This window comes from Crocodylus porosus, unplaced genomic scaffold (genome assembly GCF_001723895.1).
Source record: "Crocodylus porosus isolate Cpor-Errol unplaced genomic scaffold, CroPor_comp1, whole genome shotgun sequence".
NCBI classification, from domain to species: Eukaryota; Metazoa; Chordata; order Crocodylia; family Crocodylidae; genus Crocodylus; species Crocodylus porosus.
The window spans coordinates 41,229,110-41,245,752 of record NW_017728949.1 but is presented as its reverse complement, the minus strand read 5'-3'; the positions used below and the strand labels follow the sequence as shown (position 1 = coordinate 41,245,752).

At 35.9% G+C, this 16,643-nt stretch overlaps 1 protein-coding gene across 1 annotated transcript in view; it reads right to left on the bottom strand.

The window, feature by feature from the left end:
- Positions 1–2,884: 2,884 nt before the first annotated feature.
- Positions 2,885–16,643, bottom strand: part of OLA1 (Obg like ATPase 1) — a 170,373-nt gene continuing 156,614 nt past the window's right edge. The window contains exons 8-11 of the mRNA XM_019554127.1: positions 10,422–10,562; positions 9,647–9,743; positions 7,450–7,572; positions 2,885–3,407 (exon numbers count right to left, since the gene is read on the bottom strand). Of these exons, the coding sequence (XP_019409672.1) occupies positions 3,306–3,407; positions 7,450–7,572; positions 9,647–9,743; positions 10,422–10,562 (463 nt within the window). The 3' untranslated portion in view covers positions 2,885–3,305. The remainder of the gene's footprint in view (positions 3,408–7,449; positions 7,573–9,646; positions 9,744–10,421; positions 10,563–16,643) is intronic.

Below are 16,643 nucleotides of genomic sequence, written 5' to 3'. Positions count from 1 at the left end.
TGTTTCACGCTTTTTATAAGCTCTTGCTGGTGAGTGAATAAAATATCGAAATTGCTGTTTAATCTGTTATGCTTCATTATGCCCTAGCACTTACTTTTTATGCACTTGCACACAGTGAAGAAAACTCCATAGCTAACACATCTCTTAAGCTTGCCACCGAACGAATGATCCAATGGGGCTGATGGGCCAGATTAATGGCAGAAAATGTGAAGTATACCTCAAAATAGTGAGATTTGCTTATTAACATAAAACAACCCAAAACTATATATAGGCATTCACCAAAGTACAAAAATGTTTTTTAATCTGAAGCATGAAAAAAACTGTCCTCTGTGATTGGAATTGTTTTCTATATGCTGCTCAATCTTTGCGTTATTCAATTCACTCTATGGTTCTCAATCTTTTTAGACTCAAGGCACCCCCTTTTAGATTCAAGACTCAATGCCAACTCTTAACTTTCACTTAGTTTTTGACTACAGAGAAGTAACAGAGCAACTCTTGTGTTGCAAAGAACTCAGACCACAGCAGGTCAGAATGCTTTCGACACTAGGGATTCGTATTTGAAATCTCTGGGTATATCTTGTAAATTGTGTGCAGGTGTTTGTACAGTGCTAATATTGCACAGGACCCGCAACACCCTTAAAAAGATCTTAAAGCACCCTAGAGTGTCCTGGTTGAGGAACACTAGACTAACTTGTTCATTTTTTAAGTGTTGCCTTCTGCAATAAATTGAAAGATGCTAAAAGCCAATATGGAAATAATCTGTCAAAATTAACTGGATGGAAAATGTTTTTGTCCTCAGGAAAAATGTGCAGATAATTGATACAATACAAAGAGCAGAATCTACTGCATTGAAAAAAAAAAAAAATCTAGCCAGAATAGATCAGGTTAGTTTGTATAGTTAAATATTAAATATAATCAAAAGACCCAACAAAATATAGGCAGCGATAAATTATGCAGTTATTGTTTCAGATATATTTCTTCATTTGTATAAAGCTGTATTTTTACCTTTTGGACTTTCCTGCTCTACTAAAATGACACCCTAAAAAGTGTCAAATGGGACAGAACATAAACTTATTCCTCAGGCGTCAGGAAGCTGTTTCAAAGTTTGTACCGTTTTTGGAGTGGGCCTGCAAAAGGAGTGTCAGGTTCCTACACTAAAGCTAAAAAGTGGCTTTCCTGGAGCTCTGGCTATTACTCCACTTTTTACTCTGGTTAAAACCTGGCATGATCCACTCTGCTGTCCCCACTACTCTGACTTCTAGGAGAATAAAATTGCTTTAGTTACCTCATCATGGATTTGTTCTCAGTGCAGGCTTGTTATCCTAATTCCTTTAGGTTATATAGTATTAAAATAATGCTACTGTGAATGTTGTATTAGGGATGCCAAGCAAATACCTGAGTCCTGATATTAAGAGAGCTGTAGCCTCTCCAACCTTGCTTTAGTGTGTTCATTTCGCCCATCTCCCTGAGTGACAGAAATAAAACACACTTTTTTTTTTAAAATGAGGGTCACATGCATTACCTCCCCACCTCCACAGTGCAGTTTAGGAAGTGATGCCCTAGTTTGGACAGTAAGTCATCCTGTGGCACTGACTTTGATCTGTGTCCTTTGCTGGAGAGAGTAAATGTGGCTCAAAGGGAGCATAACAGGAGCTCACCAGCACTGTAGATAGAATTACAAGCATTTCCATTATCTTACAAACAGCATGAATTGCCACAGACCAGTTGCTCTTTCCAAGTTTTTAATAGAAGAAATCAAGCACAGGAAGGCCACACTTAGGAGCCCTGGGAATTATCACCATCTGTTACACCAACATTGATCCTGCCATACCTGCAACTCTAATGTGCTAGGATGCATTTTTCAAAGACAAGCAAGCTACCTCCAATAACTTCACTGCACCACAAAAGCAGTTGCAGGACTAAACTTAAGCTTTTAGTTTTATTCCCATTTTAATAATATATTTATCGGCAATACCCAGAGAGTACAGCTCTTGGTCATAGTTAAAGGGGTGTGCAAGTAGCTACAGAGGCAATCTACATCACTAGAACTGATCGCATGGCTGGACACTGGCCTCTTCCTTTAACTTTTAACTTCCTTTAGCTTTTATAACTCATGTCCCTCAATGGGTTAACTACTTTGTTTATCCCTTTTGATCTCTTCAACCCACCTTTGCTTCTCTCTGCAGTGTCTCCTCTTTTCCGCCCCCCTTTTCCTATCCTTTGTATTTAAATGATTTTATTCTTTTCTATTTAGTATCCCAGTTTTCTGAAAGTCCATTCATGGCATCTGACAAAGTAAGCTGTCTACATAAGCTCATGCCCCTCTGAATAAGTTAGTTTCTAAGATGCCACTCTCCCGCACCTTTTGCCTGACTACAGACTAGAGTGATTACCTCTTTCCACTTTTAAGTAGATGTCTGTTTCTAATGGCCTGAAAACTTGATCTGAGAAGGCTACATACAACAAACTCCACTTGGTCAACCCCCACAATTTAATAATACTCCTTTCAAAACAATCTAAGCAAAAAAGCTCCAGCCTCAAAGAGAAAACAAATTTTATATATATATACACACACACACACACATATATATTGCTCTCAGCAGTCAAAATCACTTATGCTGTGTCCTTTTTATTATCATTACTATCATCTTTCAATAAATGCCCATCTACAAATTCATTAACTTTTTTGAGACAAATCAGTGGCATCCTAATCTTCCAGTTCCCATGAAAGACACACTTTTAAGATACAATTGCAGCTGCCCCATACTGCCAGTTACTGTATCATACACATGTCTTAAAATTCTGTAATCAGCAGCCACCAGGTGCCGTATCACATTCAGCACACCACAGTCAGTCAATACAGACATCCCCAAACACACCAAGGCTGGTTTTGTCAAATGTTTTATTGAGTGTAGACATCTGGAGTACTGTAAAACATGCATTATCTGTAGATTCAAAAAGGAGCAAGCCACATTGTCCTCACTGTCAAACGTGTCAGGCTTGGCATACATGATGGAGATTAATGAAGTATCATGAGAGTAATATGGTTCCTGAAAAGCTTCTACAATTTGGAGCAGGGTCTTAATCGTTTGAAATTCAAAGCTGTTCACATTTAGTGAACTTGTGTGTTCACTGGAGGTGCCATATTTTAATTCAAAACAAACAAGTAATTTCAATTTGGGGGGGATTTTTCCCTAGATATATACTGTATGTTTTCTGTTTTCAGATATTCCTGTCTAAATAAAAATTCATATGCCTTTTGAAGCAGCACAGTTTATTTCTGATCAATGAACAACATATGATATTCATTTCTTCTTGGGTTGCTGAGGTGTATTAAATTTAAAGAAGATAATATCTCCATCCTCAACTATGTAATTTCTGCCTTGTTGTCTGTATTTTCCAGCAGCCTGAAAATAGAAAAGACAGGAAAGAAATGAATTACTACTTTAACCACAAGCATATAAAAGAAAACCCCAATTTAAAAGTATTATAAATTTTGGTTAAAACAAAATTTAAAAAAAAAAAATGACGACTCTGACAGTTGTAACACCTTGATTTGGTGGAACTGGATTTTACAAACTGTCATAATCTCCCCTCCGCTGAAATTAGATTTTATTACATGCTGTTAATGTTACATTTCTATGTTGCCTGTAAACATGAACTCGTTAGATAGAAGTGGATAAAATACATCTTAAAAATATTTTTCTTTTAGCTTTTAGGGGTTTTATTCCTGCTTCTAAAATTTCTTCAGGGGCTCATCATCACTTTAAGACTAGTCATAGAGGAAGACAATCAACCCATGGTTTAAATCTTAGCAGTATGGCTACCAAATAGTATACAGACTCCTTCCAGGTGCTCTGCTGATGTTCTTCCATCAAGTAAAAAATAGAGTTAAAAACGAAAGATGGGCTCAGCATGCAAAAAAGTTGTAATTGTGCATGCCTGCCTTTTCAAGCAGAGCACTCTTCTATGCTTTTGCACAGGAAATGAAGAGCTGTTGTTGGGTATTTCTTTAGAGTAATTTAACTGTGATCTAATTTGCTGGTGATACAAAAAATGGAAGCGTATCAAGTACAGAGAAGGATAGACATAACTGCAAGGGTAGGGGTGAAGAAGAAAGCTGAGAAGACTAAAGGAGGTTTGGTACTATCCTACTCTCCACTTCCTTTATTCAGGAAAAAGAAATAAATAGAGCAGATACAAAATAACTAGCAACTCTACTAAACATCAACATCCATTAACGCTTATTAATTTTCTCCTCTCCAATTCTGGTCTATTTTTTAAAAATTAAGCCAACTGTTCTACTAGCTACAGGGATGGTATCGAGTCAAAATTTGGGGGGAGGTGGTCTGCTTTCTATCACTAAATATATTTTTTTTAACCAAAGGACCTACAACACAGAAAACTTGTGAGCCACTGCTCCAGCTCAACAGCCCTTCCTGTTTTGAAATTTCCTCTTGCAAGGGAAAGTGCTTCCATGCAAGACCTCACTGTGCCATTATTCTCAATGACACTGTCACAGTGGTGGCACACTAAGCTCCCATTACAGGAAAGCTGTTAACTAATGACCTTAGTTACAGCAGAATAGATCAGATTAATGCTACATAGTTACTTTAACACCTTTCTGTCAGAAAAACTTGCTCTGCAGAGCAACATGTTTCCTATATTGCTGTCTAGGAATCTAGAAGCTCAATGATCTTGTAGCTGTCATTCTTGAGTTCAATGGCACAACCGGTGATTCTAACCTACAGTAAACCTTAGATGTAACAGCCTGCACAATCAACAAACACTTACTGCCACAGTAATTACCTTATCCCATCTGACACTTTATTAATGTAGAAATAAAAGCTTATGCATGTTTTTGTATTTTTCTTTTGAAAATGGGTTTACACTATAAAGGGTTCACTCTCAAGGCATATTAGTAGGTCTTCCCTTTGAAGAGCCCAATAATACTGACAAGTCAAGAGTAATTAGATTATTTGGTAATATAAGCACTAATAAAACTGTTAAAAACCAGTAAGCTACACCACAGGTAAATGGAATTTCTACAGTTAATACATAAATTATTCACACATATTTACAAATAACTTGGTCTACACAAAATAAATGTTATTTTTTTTCTAACATACCACTGCACACTGTATAGTCAGTCTCCTTTAATTAAATACATTTTGACATACTAATGTAAGTTTGTGTGTTTTGTTTGGGGGGTTTTTTCACCAGTTTACAATTAATTAAAAGTGACAGTGTTCCTTTAAATTCTCTAGAGACCATTTAATCCATTTCCATTGCTATCAGAAACACTGGTTGAAAAAATCAATACCCATTTGTGAATCTTGAGTATGTATTAAACAAGACACGTCTAACCAGTTCATTTGCACTTGAAAGCAGCCATCTGTAGAAGCCAGCTTTGCCTAAGCAGATATGATTGCTAATAATGTGATATCCCTGTAGACTACAAAGCCCACACAGAGCTATTCAGTGTATAGTTCACAGCACTGGCATTAAATTAGTTATGCTGTACTGGTGTTAGACACACAAAATCAAACTTAAAAATCGATCAACTTGATAACATACAAAGCAAGCAACTCTCATTACTACTGTTATTTCGGATTACTCCAAAATGCATCCAAATTCAGCTTAGAAAGGCAATGTAAGGTAATGAATATTGCTTATAGCCCAAGATAGTCTATTTAATAAGATCCATGTAATATCATTTTTTTTAAAACAAAGATTTTATTTTACTTCAGTTTTAAAAAGTTTGTTATTGGCAATGCAAATGTGCATACTCTACTGATGCATTATAAATCTGTACCAAAATCTTGTTATAATTTTATATTTTTAGCAAAACCTCACATTTCTGGATGCTTACATTATAAAAAATTAAATAAAAACATTCATGATCGTAATAGGTACTAATATAACATTGTTTTAGGCAGATTCTTAAGCTCTGTACATCATGAGGTACTTAACTTACTCTTGGCATAATTCAATTCTCAGCAACACAACAAGGTTTCTGATGCTAGAACATTAGATTTATTTATGGCTGTGGCTTAGTTGTACCACTGTAATTCCACTTCCCTTCCTGGAAGATAGTTCACATGCCACAATGAACCAATTATAGTGGGATTTTTTTTCACTTCCTGGGGTTCAAACAGACCTATTAAAGCCCTGCTGCTCAGTATGATCTTCCTTAGCGATACTCCTAAGAATAAGCTCAATCTGAAATGACAGTTTTGCATACCTTTCAAGCTATCAAATAGCAAACAATGAGGCAAAGCCTTTCAAATTCTTTAACACAATACAACAGGGACTATCAAATACTGAGGTGGGTTAAAATAACTAACCTTTTATATAATTTGTAATTTTAACATACACCTTTAAATAAATGTCAGCAATGCTACATAAGCAATACAACACCCATCAAATCTGTATGAAAAAGGGAAATATCGCTCACTTCTAATAAAAGCAAGAACTGAACAAATACAATAGCAATAAAAAACAGGATAGCTCTTCTTAAGGCATTGATTTGCTACATCTAATTTATCCCCATGTTTAATAACTGCAAATCAGATTTAATTTATCTGCTGTAATAAGGGCACAACTTTGGGCACCCAATCAGTCTCTGCCCTCTAGTGTTGAGAAAACAGATAAAATTTCTCATCTTAATAAAACTCTTAACTACAAAGTACCAGAAGGGGAAAAAAGTTTTCAGTGCCTAATCAGTAAAAAATAGCCAAAAAACTTGGTCTGCTATAGTTTCCCAAGCTACATATAATTACTAGGGGCACTATAAAATCAGGATGCTGAAAGATAGATTTGATCCTCAGACAGAAAATATTTCAGCTATCAAGGTAAAACTGAAATGGTAGATGTTATGCTTTTAATGATTGTGACCAGAACCTGATTAGATTTCACTACTTTAAAAATGCACTTCTGTAATAATGTAGTTCCTTAAACATTTGGATTAGAAATTTGTATGGTAATGGCTTCAGTGACAATAGAAAATAAATTTACTTTTTATTTAAAAACGCAGACAGCTAGTGATTTTAAACTAATTAGAAAGTTAGATATCTTTTCTGATTCTATAGAGTCAAAATCATTTTAAATCTTACCAAAACACTAGCGTGGTCCTTCCTATTAAAATATAATAGCTAAAACCATAAATGCATGCAAAAGTTAAGAACAACTCTTGCTCTTAATGTTGACAATCAAATCAGTCCCTCAGCCACCATATCTTGGTTACTAAAATTGTCACATCTTTGTTAGTTAAGTTATTGTATTTTAATTCTTTCACAAGTATAAAAAGACAATACATCTGTGCTCTATTATTAGAGGTGACTGTCAGATTTACTTACCACCAGGGACTTCTTTCCAATGAAAAACAGACTTGAAATGGGAAAATGGTGTGCATGGAGGAGGGGAGAAGGAAAATATGGGGAAGCTCACCTTGACAGCTGCTTCCGAACCTCCTTCTTTAAAATCTTCATATTTCATTACTTCAGCCATAATGAATCCCTTTTCAAAATCTGTGTGAATCTTTCCTGCTGCCTGAGGAGCCTTCGTCCCCTTCTGTCAAAGAAAGACCAGAAGAAAATTAATTGCATTTAAGAAGATTGATTACAGGAGAGCGATTTCTCCTTTCTAGTATGCTTTCAGGCTCTGCTGAAACTTTGTTTCGTATCAGTTAAAATGTCAAGCACACAGCTGACTAATTCTCAATATTGGGACACAGATAGATGCTTGTACCACAGATAAACCAACTGATATTTAAAAGCAGCTTTGTTTTTCCTAATGGTTATCAAAAGCAGCATTGATTTTAGAAGCTGTGATTGCATTCTGTTGTGGGATTCATTTCGATCTCTAGTTCTCCATACAGAATCCAAGGAACATAAAATTCTAAGTAATTTTTAAAACTGTATTACCAGAGACTTCAGTTGTGTTTAAATATACATTCTCTGCTTTTCACACAGACTACAGAATCTCTAAAAGTAATACATTTGGAACCATAAAAATACACTGCTATGTAGCTTAAACCAAATGATAATATGACTTTATTTCCAGAATTATTTTAACAAGTCTTAATATAGAACAAATGCATATATATTTTTTAAAAGCTGTCACCCACTACTACATCTAAAATTCAATAATTAAAATTATAACTGCACATATTCATGCAACCATCACAAGAGAATTTAAGTTCATGGAGAAGAAAAAATGCAGTATGATTGCTGCATATCTTAAATTACAGGACATACATTCTGTGCACATACAACCATGGAAAGAAATCTGAGAAATAATGGCGACCTAAAGGCTGCTTAATAAAGCATGTTAAAGTGCTAAAGAGTCTGACACTGTAAAGCATAGTTTTTACAATAAAAGATGTATTGGGTTAATATGGCTACTCACTGATGCTTACCTGACTAAATATCTTAGCACATTAAATCACAGATACTTACAATCAGTCTCAAGATAAACCAGCTTTCAATTTTTCTAGTAAAGGGCAAGCATTGCTCCTACTGAAAACACTGGACTTTTAGAAAATGCTTTTCAACCTGGCAAATAACGAACAGCGGCAAAACATGCATGCTTTGATGGTATTTTGTGGACTTAGGTACAAGACCCTGTCTAAGAATAATCACTTAAAAGGGTGAAGTAGGGGGAAAAAGTTAATAATATCTATCATACGTAAGAAAATTTGTTTTTAAATTTTTGTTGAAATGCTTCAGCAGCCATAGTAACATTAAATAAAAATAATGGAATTACAGCAGTTTTTGAAAGCAAAAATTATTTTAAAACATAAATCAAAGCACAGCACTAACACAGACATACAACACACACCACTTCCAAAACTTGATATTTTTGCAATATGTAATATGGAGTTTGTAAGTATGGGCGTTTCACAATATTTTTTCAATACTCATCTCTATAATATTCTCTTCTTTTGAATATAGTATTTACATTCAAAAGCAAACCACTACAACACAGCTTATTGTCTTCTGGGAATACATTAGTCAGTCTCTATGCCTGTAATCAGCCTATATCAATATTTAAAATATATATAATTATAATTTTTGACACTAGGAACCACAGAGAAAACTATCAAGATTAACCACTTCCACATATTCAAATCAGTAAAAGATATGAATTATTACACACTGGTTTTAGGTTTTTTGAGCTCAACTGTGTATCCATGAGGAGTATAATGATGTTATATTGCTTTTATTGCTGAAAATGTAATCCGAGCAAAGCAAAGGAGGAAAGAACCACCCGCAACCCAAACAAACTTAGCGAATACAAAATGAAAAGCAACATCAATTTCACTGCAGACAAACCCAGTCACACAGATTAAGCAAGCACAATACTGGTACGTCTTATCTCTGACCACAGGAGGAGGGTAGACAGATTCTACAGGATGAAGAAATTCAGACTATGTAATAGGCAGAATCAATTGTTACCTGCCTCAATCAATGCAGCTCCACTTTCACTGTTCAGCAGCTCACAAATAATTAAAGTTATCCTGGACAAAAACCTCATCTGTAATGACTAGCTAACCGCCACCATGACAAACTTCAAAGTCAGTGATATCAATCTGAATTCAATAGTGTGGAACTGGATATAGCTGATGAATAAGTATGAATCTTACCCTGATGGTCCATGCACGCACTTCATCTGGGCCTGCAGTGAAAAAGTATTCTAGTTGGAGTGCCGCATACCCAGCCTTAATGATCTTTGGTAAAGCACTGAAATAAAATGAAACCAATTCATTCAATATATACACAAGAAACAGCTAAATGCCTCCAGTAATCAATCTGCAGGAAAAGCATCACACATTTGGAAGACATGGGCTCTTCCCCCTATTCTACCTTCAAACGTGTTGACAAACAGGGCAGTTGAAGAAGAAAAAGAATTACTTTTTGCTATACTATCTTAAAGACAGCATTTTGATTTGTTTATTCAGAAAACACACAAAAAGAAAGGGTAAATTTAAATCATCCTTTCACACAGTACTTCTGGTCTCATGCAATTTTCAGAACCGTAGGTCATAAAAGCTGAACTGTTTGACTGAAATTCAATATTGGAAAAATTTATTACAGATATTCAGAAAAATGATGGCAAATTTTTCTCCACCATCCCCATTCCCCAGGATGAAGAAAGAGTTTTGGTGATCATTCTCTCTCAAAAATATACATAACTAATACCTATGTTATAATTAAAACACTGTACAGAGATGACAGATGACAGTTAAAAACTTAATTTAAAATAAATCTTTTCACTCTGTCTCATGGTAAAGAAAGGAGAAGATTCTCTCTTTATAATGGTAATTACTCTGTCATTTATTATTCTATCAGCGCAAGCAATTAAATTACTGCAAGGAAATAGTTGATAATAAAGTGTAGGGAAAATGAATGCTAATTAACCTTTGTGTCATGTTCTCTTCCAGATACTTCTGTTTCTCCTCAGCACTCATTTCTTGCAACTTGAGTTCCAAGGCCCCACTAAAAGGAATGACCAAAGCACCTGGGTCATGCTTGTCCACCCACTCTTTAATTTTTATCAACCTGTAGACAAAAAAGGGCACAACATTATCTTGTAGTGCATGCATGACTGTACCACATTCATTATTATCAAGTAGCACATACATATTCATAAGAATTGCACGGTTTTATGATGCCATCTTTTTGTGTATTGCTTTCCAAGGTCAAGGCATTAACAGGCAGTAATTGCTTCAGGTGTACTCTATTAATATTTTACTGTTATCTAGTTTTACTTTAAAATATATGAAATATGAATAATTTTAGAAAATAACAAAATCTTTGGATAACAGAGATATGCAAGTTGGAGCACCTTGATTCTATAAAACTTTCAGCTTCTGTAAACTGATTTTTTCTTACTTCCAAGTCACAGTCCTAATATATGATAAGGTAAAATAAAATCTTTCCTTTTTCCTCTGACTTTGGCTTCTATGATTGTGTCCCAGGGACTTTTAAAGCAGCTGATACTCAGGTGGAAAGAACACCAGACTCTATCAGCTCCTATACAGCAAGCAGCACCCTGGTACCGCTGGCTATTGATCTTGGAGTATATCACAGCTAATGAATACAAGATCGCATGTCTCTTCTGGTTTGTCCCACCCCTCCATTACCTCTTCAGGAGAATACCCCTCAATAGTAGCGATAGTTTTTACTTTTTTGTTAAATGAAGAACTGAAGAAATCTCTCCATTTTCCAATAACTGACAACACCAGCTACAGTTTTGCTCCTTGTGAGCTAATGTAATCCAATTTTTACGCATTCAAAACTGCAAGATTAGAACTTTAGATTTATAAAACTAGTTTTTGAAGGTTTGGTGTTTTATTGTTTCTATCTTTGTAAATTTGTACATTTATAACTATAGGAAATACAATATCACTGCAAGAATTTTAACAGTAAAAATACAGCCACATTCCTCTATACTGAAATGCAACAGAAACATTAATAAATTACCAAAACATAACCTTATTCAGGTAATATTATGTATAGAGGAATATTTCATACCAGGTGTGAATGGAAAGAATGACAGCCTTATATGTTCAGGAGTAAACATAACAGGTATGGTGTACAGGAAATATTCTTGCAGTCTAGAGGTGTAGAATTCAATATAGCATTGTGGATGCTATAGATGTTTCAGCTCTAAAGCACCCATACAGCATATGTTTTTACGCTTGCTGAGTTCTTATTCTTAGTCCTACTAATCTCCAAGATTTAGACTAAGGTTTTAACAGCTATTATGGTAAAGTGCTTTGAAACTGTGGCCTACAATCCTTTAAATAATCAATGCAAATGTCACTTCAGAAAAAAAATGAACTAAACCACAAGTTCATCAACACACATTTGTCAAAGAAAATAGCAGGGGATCAGAGCTATTATGAGATTAAGTGCATGGCCCACTGAGTAGGGTTTTAGATGGGACAAAGAATATAAAAGTTCACTCGACAGTTTTCACACGTTTGTTATATAAGGCTGGTCTTCTATCGTTTACTTATGTAAATACGCCATCAGTGGTTTTCAATCCTCATTATACAAGTCTTTATTTCTTTCAGTTATCCAGTGAAAATATAGTGTGGTAAAAAAGAATGATATTGGGACAGTTAATACTACAGTGTGTCTAAACCAAAAATCACAGTTAATTGATATTTCTGAAATTTCGTAGGACATTTAACCTCAAAATAAAGTACTTCTGAAATGACATATTAAGCAACAAACTTAAATTATATGGGTATCAAAAGCCACATCTGACATGCACTGGCTTTTTACGCAAAAAGTTACCTAAAAATTCTACTAGTCAAACTGTACTTCAGTGCGTATACACTATTTTTTCTTAAAGTAAACATTTAATAAGCTGACTTCTAGATTGATTAAATAATGTACCACGTGACCAACTGAACAAAAGCATAAACCACACAAAGTAAAGTGAAATCTGTAAAAATAATATCTAAAATTGGATTCAAATTTTGTTTTGTAAATATGGTCATCATAACTAATAAACTAAGAACTACTGTGGAACAACAAGATAAGAAATAATTACTTTGGCTAAAACACCAATTCAGAATAATAATAGTCTTACACTGTCATTTTAACAGCTTTTCTATTGAGTCCTTAGAGGGATTATTTGCATTCCTCAGGTATTCTATTGTACAATTCAGATGAATAAAGACTTACAAATCATTCCTCTACCGCCAGTGTGAGACTTTGATCCAGTGAATACACCATTGTACCTTAACTATAATTGGCAAAAAACCTGACAGTGTAGAGCATCACAAGCTTAATAACAAAGGAGAATATCTCAAAGTGTTGACAGATGATCTTCATAATGCAGGAGCAGAGCTGGTACATTTTAGCAATAAATGAGCACTGAGGTCTAAAGGTCTCTGAAGTGACTGACATCAGACCTGCCACAGCCTCACTAAAAGAATAAGGTACTGCATCACGTTCTGTAGAGACAGTTAGGTTCTCTGCCTGAGTGTTTCACTTTTCCAACTTTCAATGTCATAGGAAATACTAAAAAGCAATGAGGAATTTCCCCAACACTGACCAACACAGACTAGCAAAATAAAGAGTATCATACATATAAATAAATAATGTCACAGAAATTTTCAAATGACATACTAGTAGCTGATAATCAATGAAAGAACAATAACCTTGATTTTTCAAAAACATATTAAGTTTACTAAAAGCTAGAGTGATTATCATAATTAATACTCACCTCTACAGTTTTTTTGAGGACATTATTTTTACTGAAATCCTGAATAAGTCTACAAAACAAGGGCATACTACATTTATTTGCGAGTGTGCTGAGGTAAGCAGATCGTAGAAAACTTCTCCACGTATTAATATTATACATGACAGAAAAGAAAAACAATTTCCTTTATAGTTTGTTTAGCTTAAAGATGTACCGTTACCTTAGCATTACACTTGTTTGAATTTTTAGCTAGTGCAATAGTAATACTTAAAAGGTGAAAAATAAATCACAGAAAAAGAACTTATTTCTTACAACTTAGCTTACTTTATGCTTTTGACAGCAGTTAAGGAAACTACTTATGTAGCTTTTCTTGTAGAGCTGATTTTTCTTGCTTCTTTATGGGGTTATCACAAGTAATAGGAGAAAAGAAAATATTAAAAAATAGGATCATGGAATTGTAAATCCACCAAAACTGGTGGAAGGATTCAAGGTCAGGGACAGCACACAAACCCATTTTTAACTACTTTTAAAATTTAATTTTCAATGCGACTGTCTCTTAAACCCAGTATCTTGAACCCATGCCTACTTTCCTTTTCTTTTCATGGGACAGATGCTATATTATATGTAAAATAAAACTCTCAAAAGACACCAACTTTTTGGGAGTCCTACTCTTTGTATTATAACCAGACTGGCACTATATATTGTAACACTATCATGAGACAGAATCTTAAGAGAATTTCCTCACACGCAAAAATGGAGACTACAGGTACTATTTATAAATTACATTTCTTTGAAGTGCTATAAGAGTCTAGAAGCTAGGTTGCTCTTTTGCTTAATCAGATCCACAAATCACCTGGCAGAGGATTTAGAACAATTTTCAACCTGTGGTACGCGTAGCCCCAGGGGTACGCGAGACACGGGCAAGGGGTACGCTGGTGCTGCATTTTGGTCTTTGCCTGCTCAGGCCAGAAGTTCCGGCTGCTGCCCCTCCTGCCAGGTCCGGTGTGCTGCGGCTTTCACTCCCCAGCATCAGTGTGCTGGGGGATAGGGAGGGAGGCCCCATGCAGGCTGCTTTGCCCTGGGCCGTGGTGGAAAAAGTGGGACTCAGCTTGCTCCAGCAAAACGGCAAGTGCCACGGTGCGATTTCCAGTTTCACTTTTGCCATGTCAATTGGCAGGGGATACTTAAGGCACCAAAGGTTGAGAACCACTGATTTAGAGGACTTTTTATCCACAGACAAACTAATCAGATATTTACCTTCCCAGCAGGAACCAGATTTAATATACAGAAGAAGAACAGTATTCCCAAATAATTCAAAATTCCTTGCTATACTCAGACGTCTCCTAGAAAAAATGCTGTCATCTTTCCCTGCCCCTCTTCAACAGTATGCACCATCTAGATTGGAAAGGAATCACTGGGACTATTTTGCAATGACACCATTCAGTGTCTTGCACTTAAAAGCACTGTTGGAAGGAACTCTGATCATCAGTCCACCAACACAACTGAGAGCGTATGTATCACGTTCTAAAATTCTGTTCAACGCGTTCTTGCTGCCCTTCAGGTGGCCATATTATAAGAGGACTGAACTATAATGCCTTAGAGACATAGGTGGTGCCCTGCTACAAAATGTTTTTTTAACTCACACATGAAACTACTTACCAGTCACCAAGCAAGAATAACACTTCCTGCATGGAGAAAAAAGAACCAACAGAGATCCTGTATTCTTCCACCCTGGAAGTAAAACTTCAAGGCCTTATTCATCATTTACGGATTGACAATACTTATCTGAAACTGGCCAAACATGAAAAGAATCCCTCTGGAATTTGGAAACGATCTTAGGAATAAAAGTGTATATTATTCTTGTGGAAAACCATAAAGGGTTTCCCAGAGGAAGGAGTCACGAGTTCCTCCACTCTTTACCAATTGCCATCAAAGGAGTCAATTTTACTGAGAGCTAAAGTAAGGATACTCATGCTAAAGGACTCAAAGTACATCTCTGAGAATTCATGGATGGCTGTCCTACATTTCATCAAAATCTGTTCTGATGTCCCAAAAAATCTGGTTTCTGACATGCAAGAATTTTGGTTTCATAACATTAGCTTTTTTACAAGAGATAAGGTTGAGCCCAATGCCTAACCTGGAAGAGACGACAATCAGGAGTTTGTGGACCTTTAAAAAATATATGAATGTCTTGAGCAAGATAAGAGAGTGTACAGAATGAGGGCACATGGCAGATTTTAGAAGCTGAGGTAAAGAGCATCAGAATTTGAGGTAGATCAACAATGAGAAGATAACATAAAAACTGATCTGGAAGAGACAGGTGAAGATGTAACTCAGTGGAAGGAGACTGTGCAAGACAGAAAAAGATGGAAGGTGGTAGTTGAGAGGGAGAGAGAAGGAATACAAAAGACCAATACATATTTCCTAGGTTTTCATACCCTGCCTTCTCCCCAAAACATCTTTACCTGACCCTAACATCAGCTATGGAATTCCAACATCTGGCAAACGTAGCATATTTTAACTCCCACACCTTAGTTTTCCACTAACCTGAACAGGTATTCCCGGATGGGGATGACAACTCAGGAAGCAATCCACTTTCTTAAGTTTGAAAGGTCAAGACAGCTTTGGATAATAGCTGATGGACAGTTTATATGAGCTTAAAAGACCTAAACAAAACTCTTACACCGTCAAGGAATGTACAACCACAGTGAACAGGAAGTGGTAAACAAAGGAGTCCTCAGGGAGGGACAAGAAGATGACTGAAAGAGAAGTGGAGAAGAAACGAAGGACTTTACATTAAGATGGCTTGATGCAAAAGCTACAGGATGTATATTGCTATTGAGTGCATACCTGAGAAGCTACTGTATATGGAGTGTCATCTGATAGTACTAAGGGAAAAGAAAACTGAAGGAGCAGAGATGCTGCTTGAGAAAACTGTGGAGGTTAGAGTAAAAATTAAAAAAAAAAAAAAAGATAGGGAGAAAAGTCAAAAGTCAAGAGGCTACACAGGCAGCTGCTGAACAAGAGGATGGGAGGATAGTTGCCCAAATAAGGAGGGCAACTAGTGGCGAGGGGGCAAGAAACAGACAAACTAATGGAAAAAGACTTGAAAATAGGTTTGCTGTCCTGGAAGGTAACGGAGTAAGAGGTAGAAGCAGAAGATGGGATGGCAAAGAAGAGAGACGACAACAGTGAAACCAGCCTGGGACTAAAGGCTGAAGAAGAATAACGACAATACACAGAAAACTATGAGAAAGAACATACAGCAGAATGATAAGCAAAGAGAAGAACTGAAAAGAAAAAAAAATGGAGAGTCACAAAACCAGCAGGAATAGCTAAAACTGTGTAAGCATTTCCCATTAAAAAGGACTGACAACCCTGCCGGATTCCTGCTGAAACAGAACAAGAATGACTATACCAGG